Source organism: Verticillium dahliae, genomic scaffold, assembly GCF_000150675.1.
Source record: "Verticillium dahliae VdLs.17 supercont1.3 genomic scaffold, whole genome shotgun sequence".
Lineage (NCBI taxonomy): Eukaryota > Fungi > Ascomycota > Sordariomycetes > Glomerellales > Plectosphaerellaceae > Verticillium > Verticillium dahliae.
In genome coordinates, this window is record NW_009276940.1 from 2,136,283 (window position 1) to 2,151,489 (window position 15,207).

At 55.2% G+C, this 15,207-nt stretch overlaps 3 protein-coding genes across 3 annotated transcripts; 1 reads left to right on the forward strand and 2 right to left on the reverse strand.

The window, feature by feature from the left end:
• Positions 1–1,029: 1,029 nt before the first annotated feature.
• On the forward strand, positions 1,030–2,721 carry VDAG_02320 (uncharacterized protein; the record flags this gene model as incomplete). The annotated part of the gene is made up of 2 exons (XM_009658349.1): positions 1,030–2,316; positions 2,434–2,721. 2 exons carry the CDS (start codon positions 1,030–1,032, stop codon positions 2,719–2,721), a joined length of 1,575 nt encoding a protein of 524 aa, XP_009656644.1.
• A 1,595-nt stretch (positions 2,722–4,316) lies between these two features.
• On the reverse strand, positions 4,317–8,383 carry VDAG_02321 (uncharacterized protein; the record flags this gene model as incomplete). The annotated part of the gene is made up of 3 exons (XM_009658350.1): positions 4,317–5,123; positions 5,187–6,298; positions 6,436–8,383. The coding sequence occupies 3 exons, from the start codon at positions 8,381–8,383 to the stop codon at positions 4,845–4,847; spliced, it is 3,339 nt and encodes a 1,112-aa protein (XP_009656645.1). The 3' UTR covers positions 4,317–4,844.
• Positions 8,384–10,617: 2,234 nt separating this feature from the next.
• Positions 10,618–14,167, reverse strand: VDAG_02322 (importin subunit beta-3; the record flags this gene model as incomplete). Its single annotated transcript, XM_009658351.1, has 5 exons — positions 10,618–10,825; positions 10,891–12,962; positions 13,024–13,631; positions 13,694–13,913; positions 13,985–14,167. The coding sequence occupies 5 exons, from the start codon at positions 14,165–14,167 to the stop codon at positions 10,618–10,620; spliced, it is 3,291 nt and encodes a 1,096-aa protein (XP_009656646.1).
• Positions 14,168–15,207: the final 1,040 nt, after the last annotated feature.

A 15,207-nucleotide genomic window follows, 5' to 3' on the forward strand; every position in this document is an offset into this window, starting at 1 on the left:
CCTTCACTTTGATCTTCTCAATTCTTGTTCTCGTCTGTACGCATTTTCCCCTTCACTGCGCCATTGCATCTAGAGCCTTTCTTGATTTGCTGCAAATACTGTCTGTCCAAGGCTTCACTCTCTGCTCTATTCGAGTTCTGTGTCGCATAGTATTGTGCCGCCTAGTGTACGTACCTCTTTGCTCTGCCGCCATACCTCTCTCCCTCCCTCATCATCTGCCTACCTTACCTACCATTGCATCCTCCAACATTTGTGAGAAGTAAGCCGCTCAATACCCCATACATAGCACTGTTGTAAAAGCGACTTTTGTACCTACCGTAGCTCAGAAACCCCTGTTTCTGCTGGATTCGGCAATAGCGCGCTCTTTCCCTTCTTGTGTACTCTATTCAGTCACACGAGGCAACCATATACTTTGCTGGCTTCTGTCAACTAGGGAAACTCCCTAGACCCTCTTCCCTTACTACCCAACCCTTTCCTGACCGCACGACTTCACACCGTTGCCTACCGTCGTCGTAAACGCTCACCTCTTGCCGCACAACCGCTACTCTCGTTGCCGACGCAATCCTCTACTCTGGTATGCCTACCCCCTTGCCCCGATCCCTGATGACAGGGGCTGCACTCTCTTATGTTATGTCCCCTGGCCTCTGCAAAGATATGTGGCTAGCCGGGTTGCGAAGATTGTGTAAACGTTACGGCGTTTAGACTCTGCCCATCTCTACTTGCCCCGGCTGAACATCTTTACACGGGCAACTTGGCTACCTAGCTAGCCTGGTCTTTCCTCTTGTTTTAATCCATTGGAATCATCTGGCGGTGCACCCAGCTTACATATTTCCTTAGAGCCAAGAGCCATCGTTTACTCATACGGAAGGCGTTTCCGTGTCACGAAAAGCCGGTTCGCCGTTCTTCATATGGCTCCTGCCGGTTGCAACACTCCTCTTATCATCCCCACTTCCCCTTGATCACACCCTATCAAGACGGGCAGCAAATAAAAAACCTTCGATGCTGCCTGCTTCAACGCCCGCTGTGCGCATGGTCGCCGGCCAGCGTAAACGCCCCCTGAGTCCCGGTCGCCGCAGGCTGTACAAGAACCATAACCCTAACCGCCTCGGCGACTTCAAGAAGGTCTGGGCTTACATTGGCGTGCACAAAGACCCTACCACCGACTGGGATTCAGGTCCCGACCACAACCATTTGCTCCCCGACCAGCCTGCCCTCGGAGACCGCCTTGCCAACCTTTTCGTATCGACAGATGCATCTGAAAATCAGACGCTGGCCCATCATGCCCAATCCATGCCTGATGGCGACCACCGCGAAGAGCCCGTCGAGGTCGAGACTTCAGTCAGCAATGACGGCGAAAATCCCAACGTCTTCTCTCCCGAACTGAACCCCTCGAGCTCCCCTGAGCCTGAGATTCCGGCCTCGCCCACTTTGGGCATGCCTAGTTCCCTTGTGGCCGCAAAGTTTACGCATCATGGATCTCATGTTTGTCATCAGAGCTTCGCTCTCTCAAGCATGTGCCAATCCACCGTCGAGGCGCGCGCCGCTGCCTTTGCTCAGCGCATGAATGGTCCTGTCGCTGCGCCGCCCAAGAAGGAAAAGACGACGTTCGACGACTTGCGGCGCCTCGTTCTGGCGGACTTCAAGTCTCATGACGAGGACAGCATGACTGACTTCCCTGCTCAGTACGCCAACGGTATTTACGTCTACATTGACTGGTCCAACATAATGATTGGCTGCCAGGAGGAGCTCAAGCGCGGCTATGGCCTTCCTCCCACTTCACGCCGTGCTGATGTCCTCGACTTCGCCCGCATCAAGCTCATCCTTGAGCGCGACCGCGGCATCAAGAGCCGTGTCCTCGCGGGCAGCCGCTCCGCCAAGCCCGGCCAGAAGGAGCTCAAGACACTGGACGCCTTTGTTGAGCATGGCTATGACGCGAACATCCTTGAGCGAGTCTACCGTCCCAACGAACAGGCGCAGGCTCGACCTGGCTACGGCCTTCCCCTCGAGACGAGCCCGCGCAAGATGCAGGAGCAGGGCGTCGATGAAATCTTGCAGATGAAAATCTCCGACGATATCATTGACGGCGTCATCGCTGGCACGCCCGGCGTCGTTGTGCTCGCCACAGGTGACGGCAACGAAGCCCAATTCTCCAAAGGCTTCTTCGCCAAGGTGGAGCAAGCCCTCAAGTCGGGTTGGATCGTCGAGCTGTACGCGTTCAAGAAGAACACGTCGGCCACGTTCCGTGACCGCCACTTTCAGGCCCAGTGGGGTCACCGCTTCTCACTGCACTTTCTCGACAAGTTTGCCGAGGCTCTTGTTGACGAGTCGTAGCAGACTGCTCAACAGGATCCCCGGCCGGCACAGCCTTACCGTAGCGTGCGAACGGCCCACGTCCAGAACGCGTGCCACCCGGTCTACGGCGAACTGCCACAGGAAGGCGACATCACCGCCAGTCTGGGTGAAAACCTTGACACACTGCCTACAGCCAAGCTGAGACGCATAGTCAACCGATCCTACGGCATGTACCAGCAGTATCAGCTCCAGCATGACATGGCCGTCAAGCGAGGAGATGCTACGGCGGCTAGCTTTCTCCACGGCTGCATTGGCATCAGCCATGGCAACTGGGTCAAACTTGACAAGCTCTTTGATCAGTCAAAGAACAATGACCTGAGGGGCTCAGCACTGGGAGTTCAGCATGGACGAAAGTCCTGCCTGATCTGAATTGTGTCGAGTCACCGCCACCAGATGTGCACCAGCCTTCTGCGAACAGAGGCGCTGCCCCTCGGTCATTGTTCCGACCCTACGGCAGCACCGCCTGGACGATCCCATGCATAATAGTATGGGTATCATGTTCCTTGTCTACTGCCTGGATAGGCCTTGCAGATCCCTCTTCTCGCCTGCCTGGGCGAGGTAGGTTGAGGGATCATCCACAAATCACAATACCTCACATTGACCGGCCGTGGTCGTTGCTTTCGACTAGGCCGCTCTTCTTTTCTTTTTCTATCAAAGTTCACCAGTTTAACGCTTGGCAACGATGCCGGGCTTGCGTTTCGAGTGGTAAAACTGCATGCGCCAAGGACCGTTGGCAGATTGTTTCTTTCGACTTTCTTTCCTTTTGGCGTACAGTATGTCCTCGGCAACGCCCCCTTTCCTTTCTGCTATTCGAACATCTGCATGCACACGACACGGCGTTTTGTTTCACGAATGATGAAGAAAAGTGCGCGACACAGACAAGACGGCAGGACACGAGACCCATGACGAGGCCGAACAAATCCAGACATCACATTGCAGGGAGAAGACGACATTTTGTACGCGAAACAGGTGGTTCGGCATGTCCTTCTAACGACGCAAAGCTTTGTGCTCCGCCCGCATCTCCTTGTTTCTTGCCACAATTGTCGCGCGCCTTGACGCGCACCGGCTCACAGCACGACTCGGCTTCTATGCAGAGCATGGCTAGCACGTGCTCGAGCGCGCCAGAGCAGCAATGGTTGCTCCGGACAAGGCCCGCTCGTTTGGTTTAGACGGATTGGTCAGGAACATGGGGAAGGGGGACTGTGCGTGATAGGATCGTTGATCCCGCTCCCGCCCGCCCTCTTTCGGCTCGATGGTTTGTTTTATCTTTCTGGCGTGTACCACGGCGTTGGATGGAGGAGCCGAGCACAAGCTCGACGGTTCTCAGGATGCGATTGGGTCCGGCACGGCGTCAGGGTTGCCAAGAAACGGCATGGTTTTATGGAGATCGAGGAGAAAGAAAGGTAGAAAAAACGATCATGACAAAACTCCAAGCTCGGCGATTGTGAAGCGGCCCGCCATGCAGCTCGTGACAAGCACCGGGACGGCGCCCGAGAAATCGATCCAGCAGAGACCGCAAAGTCTGACCAATGCCATGATACCGTGATCGTCGAGACACCGGGAAAGAGTGAAATTGTCCATCTCTTGCTTCTCCGTGGATGAAACTCCATAACCAACCTCTCCGCGTCCCTTTTCTCCCCTGGACTGGGTGTTTGCGCAGCAGATCAGGACTACCCTTCCAAGTTGATCAGTCTGATTGCCTTCTTCTTGATCCCCCTGATAAAGCAAAGAGGGTACGCGGGTCCTTCCTTGCCTACAAGGGGGACCAGAATGTCTCCTCAGAGTGTGATTAATTTCAACTCAGCACTGCGTTTGCCAAGAGATGATGGGTAGATAACACCACTGCAGGAAGCACAATAGATAACTTTCCGAGTCAACAGTCGCAATCGTCGTTTTTCTCCTCCTTGTACATAGGAAAAGAATGATGCCATGCAGTCATTCCAGACACACCAGCAGTGCGATGATCAAAGTCATGGATGGGATTGAAAATCGTGTATCTCGTAATACGAACTCAACATTCAGTCCCACTACTGCACCCAGTACAAGACTCCAAAAAAAAAAGTTCGCTTGCCCCTCCGATGCTGCCGTGCTGCTTTTCTATCCCATTCATACCATAGTGGAGGGGCGGAAATATCCATCGACCCCACCACGACTTGTAAGGAAAAGAAATGGCTCATGACTTTCCCAATAGTAGTTTGCCGAACGCCCCATGTCGTCTTCCGCATCACCAATTGTACTATATACGGAATGAGAGAGAAACCACCATACCGCCTTCAAACAGAAGCTAGCTATGTCCATCGTCGCCAGAATGCCGGCTGCCAGAATGCCGGCAAGCCAAGTGTTCGGCCCTTCTGAGGAAGTTGGTGAAGGAAAAGATGAAAAGAAGAGAAGAAGTCCAAGATAGAAGAAGTAAGATAGGAAGTGGAATAGAAAGTGGTATCTCGAGTTCATGCACAGTGTCCCTCGGGACTGTCTAGGATGTCGATGGCCGTCTAGTTGGTGTTGTAAATCTCTCGTTCTTCGCGGATCGATGTGATGCCTGCGCCGCTACCCCCCTCAAGCAATGGTTGACTGGGCGGGGGCATTGTTGCATGCACCTTGGCTGGGTTCAGCGCGCCGCTACCCGCCGAAGTATCTTCGGCATGGACCACTCCATCGGCACCGAGCTCACGATGGAGTGGTGAAGATTGATGGGGCGAATTGGATCGTTTACTTGCCGCATCACCACTGTTCCCGCCGCGAGACGAATTGCGGGGAGAAACTCGTCCGGTCTGTTGATGAGTGGTGGATTAGGTACTGCCCGTTTGGAAGGAAAGGGGGTCGCATGTTCTTACCTGTTTAGCCCATCGCAGGCCGCAACTGTTGCATAGATCACGCTGACCACTAGGTCCTCGCCTCCATTCGGGCGTGTTGCGTGTGTGGCAGTTGGCGCAGTCTCGGACCACATTGCCCACACCCTTTCTTCTCTTTCTCTTCTTCTTGTTGGAAAGAAGACCGCCAAGCTCCTCGGCCAGAATTCGATTCACCTTCTCCATCTGCCGCAGCTCGAACTGCCAGCTCGAGCACTTGGTAGTACGCAGTTCGTCGAATATGTTGTCGTCTGCTGCGAGTGCGACATCTTGGGTGCCCAGAGCCAATGCCCCGCCTGCTGGCGCTGACACGATACCGCCCGCTTGGGCCTCGGTGCCTCCAGTCGATGATGTCTGCAGTTGGCCTTTCTTACCAGTGGACTTGACGCTTCCGGGTGGTGTTGCTGCAGGTGCGATTGCTCTGGACGAAGCCTTGATGAGTTTGGTTTGAGCGAGTAGAAAGGTGGGCTTCTGACCCTCGCAGGCGTCGCCAGGATACAGAACCGTCTGTGCCTGTAGTACCTGCCCTCTCCTATTCTGAACTTCATGCTTACAAGTGACAATTTCACCACGTCGTGCCTTTTCGATCGTGCGACCGAATTCGGCCCGTGACTCTTTCCGCATGAGCTCTTGAATGCTAGTGCCAATGAGATCGTTCGGTTGCAGGTCTAGGAGAGACCGAACATTTGACGATACGAACAAAAACATGCCTGATGTGGAGAGCTTCGTCCACAGCTCACTGTCACCGATGCCACCGTTCGCATCAAGGTTACGACGACTGAGTGCAAAGACTGGCCTTTTGCGGCCAACAAGGATGATGCTCTTGCGTCCCTTGCCCTGTTCGACAAACAGCGAGCCGTGACTCTCGAACCACGTATAACCGCTGTGCTTCCGCCGGATACGGAAGACAATGTTGACCGGGCTTCCGGGTGTTGTGTCCTTCAGCTCTCGAGTTACTGGGACGATATCGGAAGGATGGCAGATGCTGGATAATGTGTTTCCTGCCAACTCAGCGGCGTCGTATTCGAGGACCCGCTTGCATGAGGGTGAGAGGTAGAGAAAAAGGCCCTTCAGGGACAGGACATGAACGACGTCATCTGCGTTCTCCAGAAGCATCTTGTCCCAGGACTGTTTGTGCCAGTCCGAAACAAGGCCTTTGGGGTTGAACTGCTGCAACAGGGTCGAGACATCATCGACTCCCAACGTCTGCCCATTTTCCCGGCTCCCCACTGACCTGCGTTCGGCGGTGTCCAGATGTACTGCCCGATATCGCTGTGCATATAATTGACCTGGACACCCTGCGCATCTTGGCTGGAGGCAATAGCATCAGGACACTCGACAAGATCAATCTGGAAGCCGACAAAGAACCTGATCTCATCAGGGTCATCCCATGGAATGGGTATCATGGTCAGAAGATTCAGGAACGGCTTCCCGCCTTTTCGATAGTTGATGAGACTTTGTTGGACCTCTTTGCCTTCGTGAATCTTTTGCTTGAGGTTGTACACGGCAGCATCGTCGACAAACTCGCGCTTCGAACCAGCCTCGACGGCACCGTCTGGAGCCTGGAGGAAACGACAGTTTTGTCCCACAATCTCATGCCGGCTATAACCGGTCAAGTTCTGGAAGTTGTCGGACACATAAATAATGGGACAGTCGTTCAGAGACATGTCGCATACGACAAAGGCACAAGACATGTCCACAGCGCCTAGATGGATTTCCGGGTTCTTACGAGTCGCAACGTACCACAATGCCTTCAGCATGTCGAATCCGCTTTTAGAGTAAACGCTCTTGTCCTTTGTATCGAGTCGCGGTGTCTGAGGGCCGGCAGCGGGCGTAGTGGCGGCTGAATGGGCGGCCTGGACCTGTGACGTCTGCGGGGTAGAGAGAGAGGAGGCGTGCGGTGGTGTTGATGAACTGTTGGTTGACAGGTCCCGTGTCAGCGTCGAAGGCGCGGCTGGCGCCTGTACGGAGGCCCCGGACTGGGCGCTGGGCGGGCTGGTTTTCTGGCCCTGGCTTTGGCTCACGGGTGTATGGCTCTGGTCCTGCTCAAATGGCAGTCGTTTGGGTTGAGCCTGTTTATGGGTTTGTGATTGGGTTTCGGCCTGTTGTTGGGCAAGTGCTTGTGACTGGGCGTGAGCTTGAGCCTGAGCCTGGGCCTGGGCCTGAGCCTGAGCCTGAGCCTGAGCCTGAGCCTGAGCCTGAGCCTGAGCCTGAGCCTGAGCCTGAGCCTGAGCCTGAGCCTGAGCCAGAAGGCGATTGTCTGGAGCTGGAGTTGCGGCCATTCCTTCGACGCCGGTCATGCCAAGGTCCAGGTTGTTTATAAGCGGTGCCGTGCTAGTCCCGAGGGACTGGTCTTCGGGAGAGCCGGCCATCTGGACATCTCCGCCGTTGGGTTTGAGGCCAGTCTGAGAAAACTGAGGCTCCATGACAGGTGAGCCATACATGTCCATGCCGCCTGGCTGGGCCCCCATGCTACTCATGTTCATGTTGGCGAAGCTCTGCGGCATCATGGAGCCGAGCACCTCGGTCGAGTACTGGGGGAAAGCACCACTGGGGGACATTTGCATCATCATGTCCTGGCCCGAGAACGAGTCGATATGGGACGGAATATCGGACATGCTGACGTTATTCATGCTATCCATGTTGCCCATGTTGCTCATGCTATTCGACATGGCGATGTAGTTGTTGTTCAAGTGGGCGTTATCCATGTTCGGGCCGCTGAAGGGATAGTTTCGATACTGGCCAGAGTTAGTCCCAAACTCCATCATGGACACCCTCCTGTCGACATCGTTCTGCTGTTGTTGAAGCTGTTGCTGATGGTGCTGCTGTTGTTGACGATGTTGGTGCGCCATCTGGGAACTGTAGTTCGGGATACTCAGGCGGCGTTGGATCTCGGATCGGTTGTTGCGAATAATATCGTCGAGAGAATCCCCCGATACCATGGCGCCATCCTGCATAGCATTCATGTGCTGGCGACCGTGGCCTTGAGACGAAGCCATCGGCATAGAGATCTGGCGTTGAAGCGCATGTTGCTGTTGTGACTGGTTCAGACTTTGGTTCAGGCCCTGGCTTGGGTTCGGAGGTTGGTTTTGGGATTGAAGCTGGGCATGCTGGGCTGACTGCTGCGACAAGCGATGCTGCATCTCCTGGGGAGAGAGCTGTGCCTGATAGTAGGACTCCATATTGAGGGCATCAGTACTGGAAGCCAGGCAGGGTTGGACTGTTGCGGCCTTTCAGCCGCGATCGATGTCGTGCGAGGCGTATTGCGTCGAGGTCGCAGATCTGGCTGTACCGAAGTCTTTGTCTTTCACGAGCGCGAGCGCCGCCAGGTGGTGATGATAGTGCAGGTAGGAAAGCGACCAGAGGGGTTTTGTCCTCTGGGCTCTCCGAGGTGTTTTCGCCTTAATGTTGTTGATGCCGTCGATGCAATCGTTCAGTTGAAATCTGTGGGAAGGGATCGTGTCGGTAGGGTGGGGACAGGATCAGGATTGAATCGGGCTGGGGGAGGAGAATGGGATGGAATGAATGGGACTGGAGAGGGCGGAATGGAGATCGGAAATTTGGCGAGACTGGGAAAGTAAATGGGCAATTGCGAAGGGGAGGGGGGGGTGGCCTGGTGACGACAGTTGGGTGAAGATGCGGTAGATTCCCGACCGAGTCGATGGTCAGTCGCACTCTTCTCGGTCAGGTGTTGTGGACGGGACGCTGGACAGAACTGACGCAGCGAGAGGGGGGGGGGGGGGGGGGGGCAAAAAAAAACCCCTTTGGGGGGGGGGGGACAGGTTTTTGAAAAAAAAAAAGGCTCTGGCGTCGGGGTTTCGTTTCCGGGAAGGTATGGATGGTTGGTTCATTACTTCGAAAAGCAGAATATTTCGCTTGGGGTGCCGAACGAGGAGGGGCGAAGGGCGAACACTCCCTCCCTACCTCCAGTTGCATGTACTAAGCAGGAAAACGTCGCCTCAGCCGTAATGCTTCCCAAACTCGGCGTGCTGGTGAAAGCGCAACACGATCAGTGGGGAGACGGTAGGCCAGAGAACATGGGATTTGCAAATGTTCCATGTTCCGGGTGCATGCTGTCCTCCCATTTACGTCTCGGCTTTGACTCCTACCCAGATCTGGCTCTGCTGACTCGATCCAATGGAGTGGACAACAATGATTGTTGCAGCACCCAGCCCAGCCGCAGATCAGTAATATCCTATACGTACTCACCTAAGTAGGTCCGGTAAGGTACGCTAGGAACAGTATCTCGGGTGCCTTCTCCTTTGAAGGCGGCTGGCCCGGGTGCCTGAACTAGGGGAGGGTGGGCCTGAGGAGGCCCAGGATTGACGCTGAGGCGTGGAATCGTAAAATGGGAGCTCATCGAGCTCGTGGTGAGAAGGAATATGCCGCTCACCGTCAAGACAGGCAGGCCCCTCCAAGACAGGTGCACTATGTGAACTTTCGAGGGTGGGCGGATCACTGTAGCCACCCACCCCAACCCCCGCCATAGCACAGCACTCGTCCAGCGAACGGGGAGAACCGCCTACTACCGTAGGTACCTACCTACTCTACCTAGGTACCTACCTTGGGGGAGAAACAGACCCAGATCCAGAAACAACAAGAAAGAATGCAGATGTCGAGGCCTGCAAGATATCCGTGCGACGTCAGCGTCCAATCACAAGTCCGGAAACAGGACATCATGTCGTCATAGGCTTGCTCAACTCAGAACCAATCCTTGCCCGCCCTTCCCTGGCGTCCCGAGACCAAGGTCAACCCAACGTACCTTAGGTACCCAGGTACCTTAATCACCGCTGCTAGGTAATCTCTAGGGAGTTTCGTTTTGCGTGGCCGCGCTCCAGGGTGGCTGCCAGGCTGTATGTTCAGACGACTCGACACCCCGCGAAAGCCTCATCCTCATCCCGAAACCCATCACCTTCGAGGAGAGGATGAACTAAGTAAGGTAGGGCACCTGAGGTACCTAAAGTAAAGCCATGCAAGCTGCATACGTTAGTAATAAGGTACTCTTCATCTCACATCTAAACGATCCGGACTTCCACATTCACCATTTCTATCCAACTGACTATCTTGATGCCTCATCGGCATCGCACAGGCCGACAAAGGCATCAGTGCGGCGTGTCGGGCGTTGTTAGTCTTGCGTCGTCCACCTCCTGAAGTACCCAACAGCACCTGCTAGCATCATCAGCATCGTAATTTGGGTTCGTATTCATTATGAACGCCTCTTCTTCTTTAGGTAGCTGGGTTGAGCCACGTGCAGCTACTGCTACCAGGTCGCTTTGCCCTGCTCGAGCTTACTTCTGCTCAGCTCCTCTACAAGACTGGCATCAACTCGGCCCACCTCAAGCGTGCAGTCATCTTCCTGCACCTTGCTGCTGGTATCATCACATCACTGTCCGAGTCCCACTGTCTTCCCAATACTCTACGCAAAGTAGGCCGCAACCCTTTGCTGGCTTTCCGCGGGGAACTGCTGCAGCAGGGGCGCAGGGTCCACGCCCGCATTGGCGAGCAGCGCTTTGGTAGCCGCCACTACCCTGGTCACCGTCTGCCCCTGAAGCGCATCGCTCTCGAGCGCCTGTGCGATCATGACAAACATCTTGCCTGCCTGCCCGATCACTGCGGGGTTTTGCCTGTCATTCGAAGTCAGTATTTCTTCCTTGTGAAGGCCCTCTGCCTGCCAACGAAGGGTACTCACTGGTCAATCAACTCTGCAAGGTAAGCGTACGCGTACGGCGCCGCTTCCTCGTCGTTGGTAACGGGCAATGTCTCAAGCCACTGAACAACAACGGCCTGCGCATCCGGCACCTGGCTTGCGTTATAGTGCAGGATCTTAGCAATGGCCGCGCACGCATTCTCCGTTGCATACACGTTCTCGTCGTTGCGTGCGTCCGGCACTTGTGTTGCCTGGAACAGGTACGGCAGCGCCCCCCCGAGGAACTGGCCCCAGGGTGCGCCGCCTCGGTGCGCCGCCACGCCGATGCCGTACGCCGCCGCCTGCCGGATGGCCGGCGAGACATCCTGGCAGCCATCGATCAGTGGCTGCGTGATGACGTTGGCGTATCGGCTGCTCTCCGGCCCGCAGTATTCCAGCACGTCGTCCATGATGCAGAGGCCCCACTGGCGCTGTGTAGGATCAGTCGACTTGAGGAACCCCTCGTACGTGGGCATGAGCCGTTCCCAAGTCGGAAGGAATGCTGCGCCGTGATTCTTGAAGATGGCGTGGAACGCCTTGTTCATGTCTGACAGGAGCGTCTGGTCATCCTCAATGGCCATCAGCGTCTCCTCAGCCTCATCCTCGACATCGTCTGCTGTGGCGCCCTCCTTCTCTTCCGCACGCTGTGCCACGCGATCCTTGTAGTCCTCGAGTGCCGAGTGCACCGAGTCGATATACTTGGACATGTGGTCCGCGCTGAGGCAGCCCTTGCCCACAACCTCGACAGATTCGTAGAAGCATTGGTACATTTCAGCCAATGTGTCAATGGCCGGCTCAGCCGTGAGGACTTCCAGCAGCTTGTCCACCGTTGCGGTCCATAGGCCTGCAAGCTCATTTGAGGGGCAGCCGTAGGCTTTTTTGTAGGAACCCAGGAGCTGAGGCACCAGCTTGGCCGAGACGAATCTGACGGGGTCGTGGAAGAAGAAGGAAAGGCCCGGGATGGCAATCTTCTCCATGATTTCGGCAACGTAGGGAGAAAAGTGGCCTTCGAGCACCTGGGCATACACAACCAAGAGCTCAATCGCCATGTTCTTGTCGTCCATTGTACTTGTCTTGATGCCAATCATCTTACCCTTGAGTGGCACCAGCTCCCAGCCGTCCTCCTGCTGGATCTGCTCTACCTGCTCCTCGTCATCCAAGAGCTGGATGTCGGCCTTTGCGCTCGCTAGCTCAAGCAGAGGAGGCATGACATTGGCGAGGAAAGGCAGGAACTCATGACCGAGCACCCTGCACATACGGCCCCAGCAGTGCATGAGGTACTGTGTCTGGGGGTCATCGGCATCAGTGATGTTGGCCTGAATGTTGGCCAGAAGTTGAACAAGGGTCATGGCATCTTGTCCAAGACGCTCCTTGCCGACAGCCAGCGCAATCAGGGTGGCACACTCCATGGCCTTGGCGCGAAGGGTACGGAATTCCCTTTCGTCATCGCGCTGGAGCACGTTGACAAGAAGAGGCATCAGAGAGTCGTAATACTTGCCAAAGGCGGCCTCTGCAGCATCGGCAATGGTGGCGATAGTGGAGAGAGCTTGCTCTTGCACATAGCGCTTGTCGTTCTGGAGAAGTTGGAATAGGTGTGACAGCAAGCCGTCGAGATGGGGTTCGAGAGTCTCCTTCTCGGCCTCTTCGCAAAAGTTGACCAGAGCAGCAGCTGCATGCGATTTGACACGTGGCTCTGGTGACTCAAGCACGGGTACGATGGCTGTCAGAACGCGGTCGTAGTAGTCAGTCTGCATCTTTGGAGCAAAATCGGTGCTCATTTGTCCAAGCGCGTTGCAGCCTGCCCAACGCACACGCGGGTGGGGATCCTTTAGGGCAGGTATGACAAGGTCGAGTACCTGACTTAGCTCGCCGATCATGAGATCTCTACAACCTTCAGAGATGGCAGAAATGGCCATCAGGGCCGCGTGCCTATCCTTCCACGCCATGGAAGTCATCATCCGGGGAAGCCAGTTGAACGTTGGGGCGAGGATCGTTTGGCCACCAAGCTTGTTGGCAAGACGGTCCATGCATTGCTCTCCTGCGACGTGGTTCAGATCGCTTTCTTCTTGGTCAAGCTGCAAACGCGATCAAATTAGAGGACATTCCAGTATTACAATCTTCAATACAAGCACTTACATCATCGGAATCAAGCCACTCGGCTGCATCATCGTCGTCCTCGCCGAGATCCGTCATGAGGCTCAGGCACTGCGTGATCATGTCGTTGGTATAGGACTCGTCCTTGCGACACATTGAGGGTGCGTAGTCGGCAAATGTGGCCATGAGCTCGAGAGCGTTCTGACGGCACAGGCTGTCGAGTTCCTTGTCCTGGATGACGGAGATGCTAAACTGCACAAGGTTACGGAACAGGCTCTTGAACATCTTGGGAGCAGTTTCGGCCAAGTCGATTAGAGCAACGAGGGCGGCGCTGAGGTCTTCAGAGTCGTGTGTCTCCTTGATGGGGGGTAGAATATTGAGAACATCGGCAATGAGCGGGTAGTATTTGGCCTGGGCCTTCTTGCCCAAGCTCCGGAAGAAGGCTGCGAAGGCCTCCATGGCAGCTAAGCGAACCTGGATCGACTCGTCTTTGAAGCCTTTCTGGAAGGCCTGCATGACGCCCTCCTCGTGTTGCTTCTCGATCACACTGGGAGTCGTGGCGAATACGCGGAAGGCTGTCTCCCGCTTTTCGGCCTCAGGGGCCATGCTCAACTGAAAGAGTGCGCCAAGCAACTCGGGCCAGGAGTCATCTGTCGGGAGATCAGTCATGATGCTTGAACAAAGAGACACCCTCTCATTATCGGCGCCTTACTGTTCTCCGTGTATTGCCTCGCGATTTCGGCAACAGCATCGCTGATTTTATTCCTTACGGAGCGGTCGAAATCGCCTGCAAGGGTTTCGAGAAGCTTCTGGCGAATGACAGCAGCCTGGTCTGTGGCCAACGAAATGAACATGTCTACCGAGTCGCCCCTCTCATTCTTGCGGGTTTTCGAAGCGATTCGGCGAAAGATGACAGCAGCAAAGGAGCGCACCTGCGAGACGAAAGGCTAAGTCAGCGAAAGCTGTTCCAAGATCTAGTCGCGATAGGAAAGGCTCGACAAACCGGAGTCTCAGATGCGGCCTGGACTTGCTCAGCAAGACCCATGAGCAGGATCTCGGGACGGTTGTTCGTCCAGTTGTTTTGCAGATGCTCTTCAGCCTGGGCTCGAGTGTTGTTGTCGGCAGACTGGAGAGCTTGCAGAAGCTGGGTCAGCTCCGCATGAACATCAGCGGGGAGAATCGACATGGCTGCGAGTGGTGCTGAGGCTGATGTTATTTCCTTCGAGCTATTTCGGAGGCGGGTGTATGTAGAAGCCCCAGCCGAGTCCGAGATGGCGATGTGTCACACAGACGTGGTATGAAGCAGGCGAGGCGAGCAGGAATGGCTTTGCTGCTCGCGACAAGCCAATAACTTTGTGGATTGAGCACGTTGGCTTTAGCCTTCGGGCGGGGGCGTTCCTGATACGTAGGCTTCGGCGTTGTGTCGGTCAGTCCGTCGCGTCGTTTGTCGGGGGACGCTTGGGAGACACAACAAAAGGGTTGGTAGGTAAACGATGAGCCAGAAGCAATCCAGGCCGGCCTCTTTCTGTGTTGGCTGTTGTGTCCAACAAAAAACAGCACGAGGAAAATGGCCCTTTGTGGTTTCGCAGGCTCGACAATGAAGGATGGAGCGGGAGGGATGGGAATAGGTATAGGATGGCAGGGCGGGAACAACAAAAAAAATTGAGGGGTGAATTGTGAAGGGCGGCATGGGGCGGGCAACCACTTGTGCATCCATGGCAGCTGGAAAGTCAAATAATGGAGGGGTCCAGAGTGGCTTGCACCGTCATGGACAGCTGCCACCGCCTGGATGACCCTGTTACCATAGTCACCGATAGCAACCCCGCCTTCCATCGACCGTCTTATCGCTAGATGGACCCGCTGTTTTCGTTCAGAGAGCGGCGCATGATCTGAGGTGAGGGGTTGTTTGATCCTAAGCTTCGTCCAAGGCCCCCCCTCCAGTCCAGCTGGATGGTTGTGGTTCCTGACTGACCTGACCTCCATGCAATACTCTCACAACTCACACGAATGATCTATCTACCCATATCCGTTACATTGAGACCCTTGCGCAGTCTTTTCATCCCCTTTCCGTGATACATCCTGCGTCGTTGCACCGAATTCGTCATATGATCGTCACAACACAGCTCCAAGTGTCGAAAGCTTGTTGACCTCCGTTTGAAAGTTCCCAAACACCTCTCAACAACCAAATCTGGCAGAGAAACTTGTAACGGAATAATAATCTGAAGC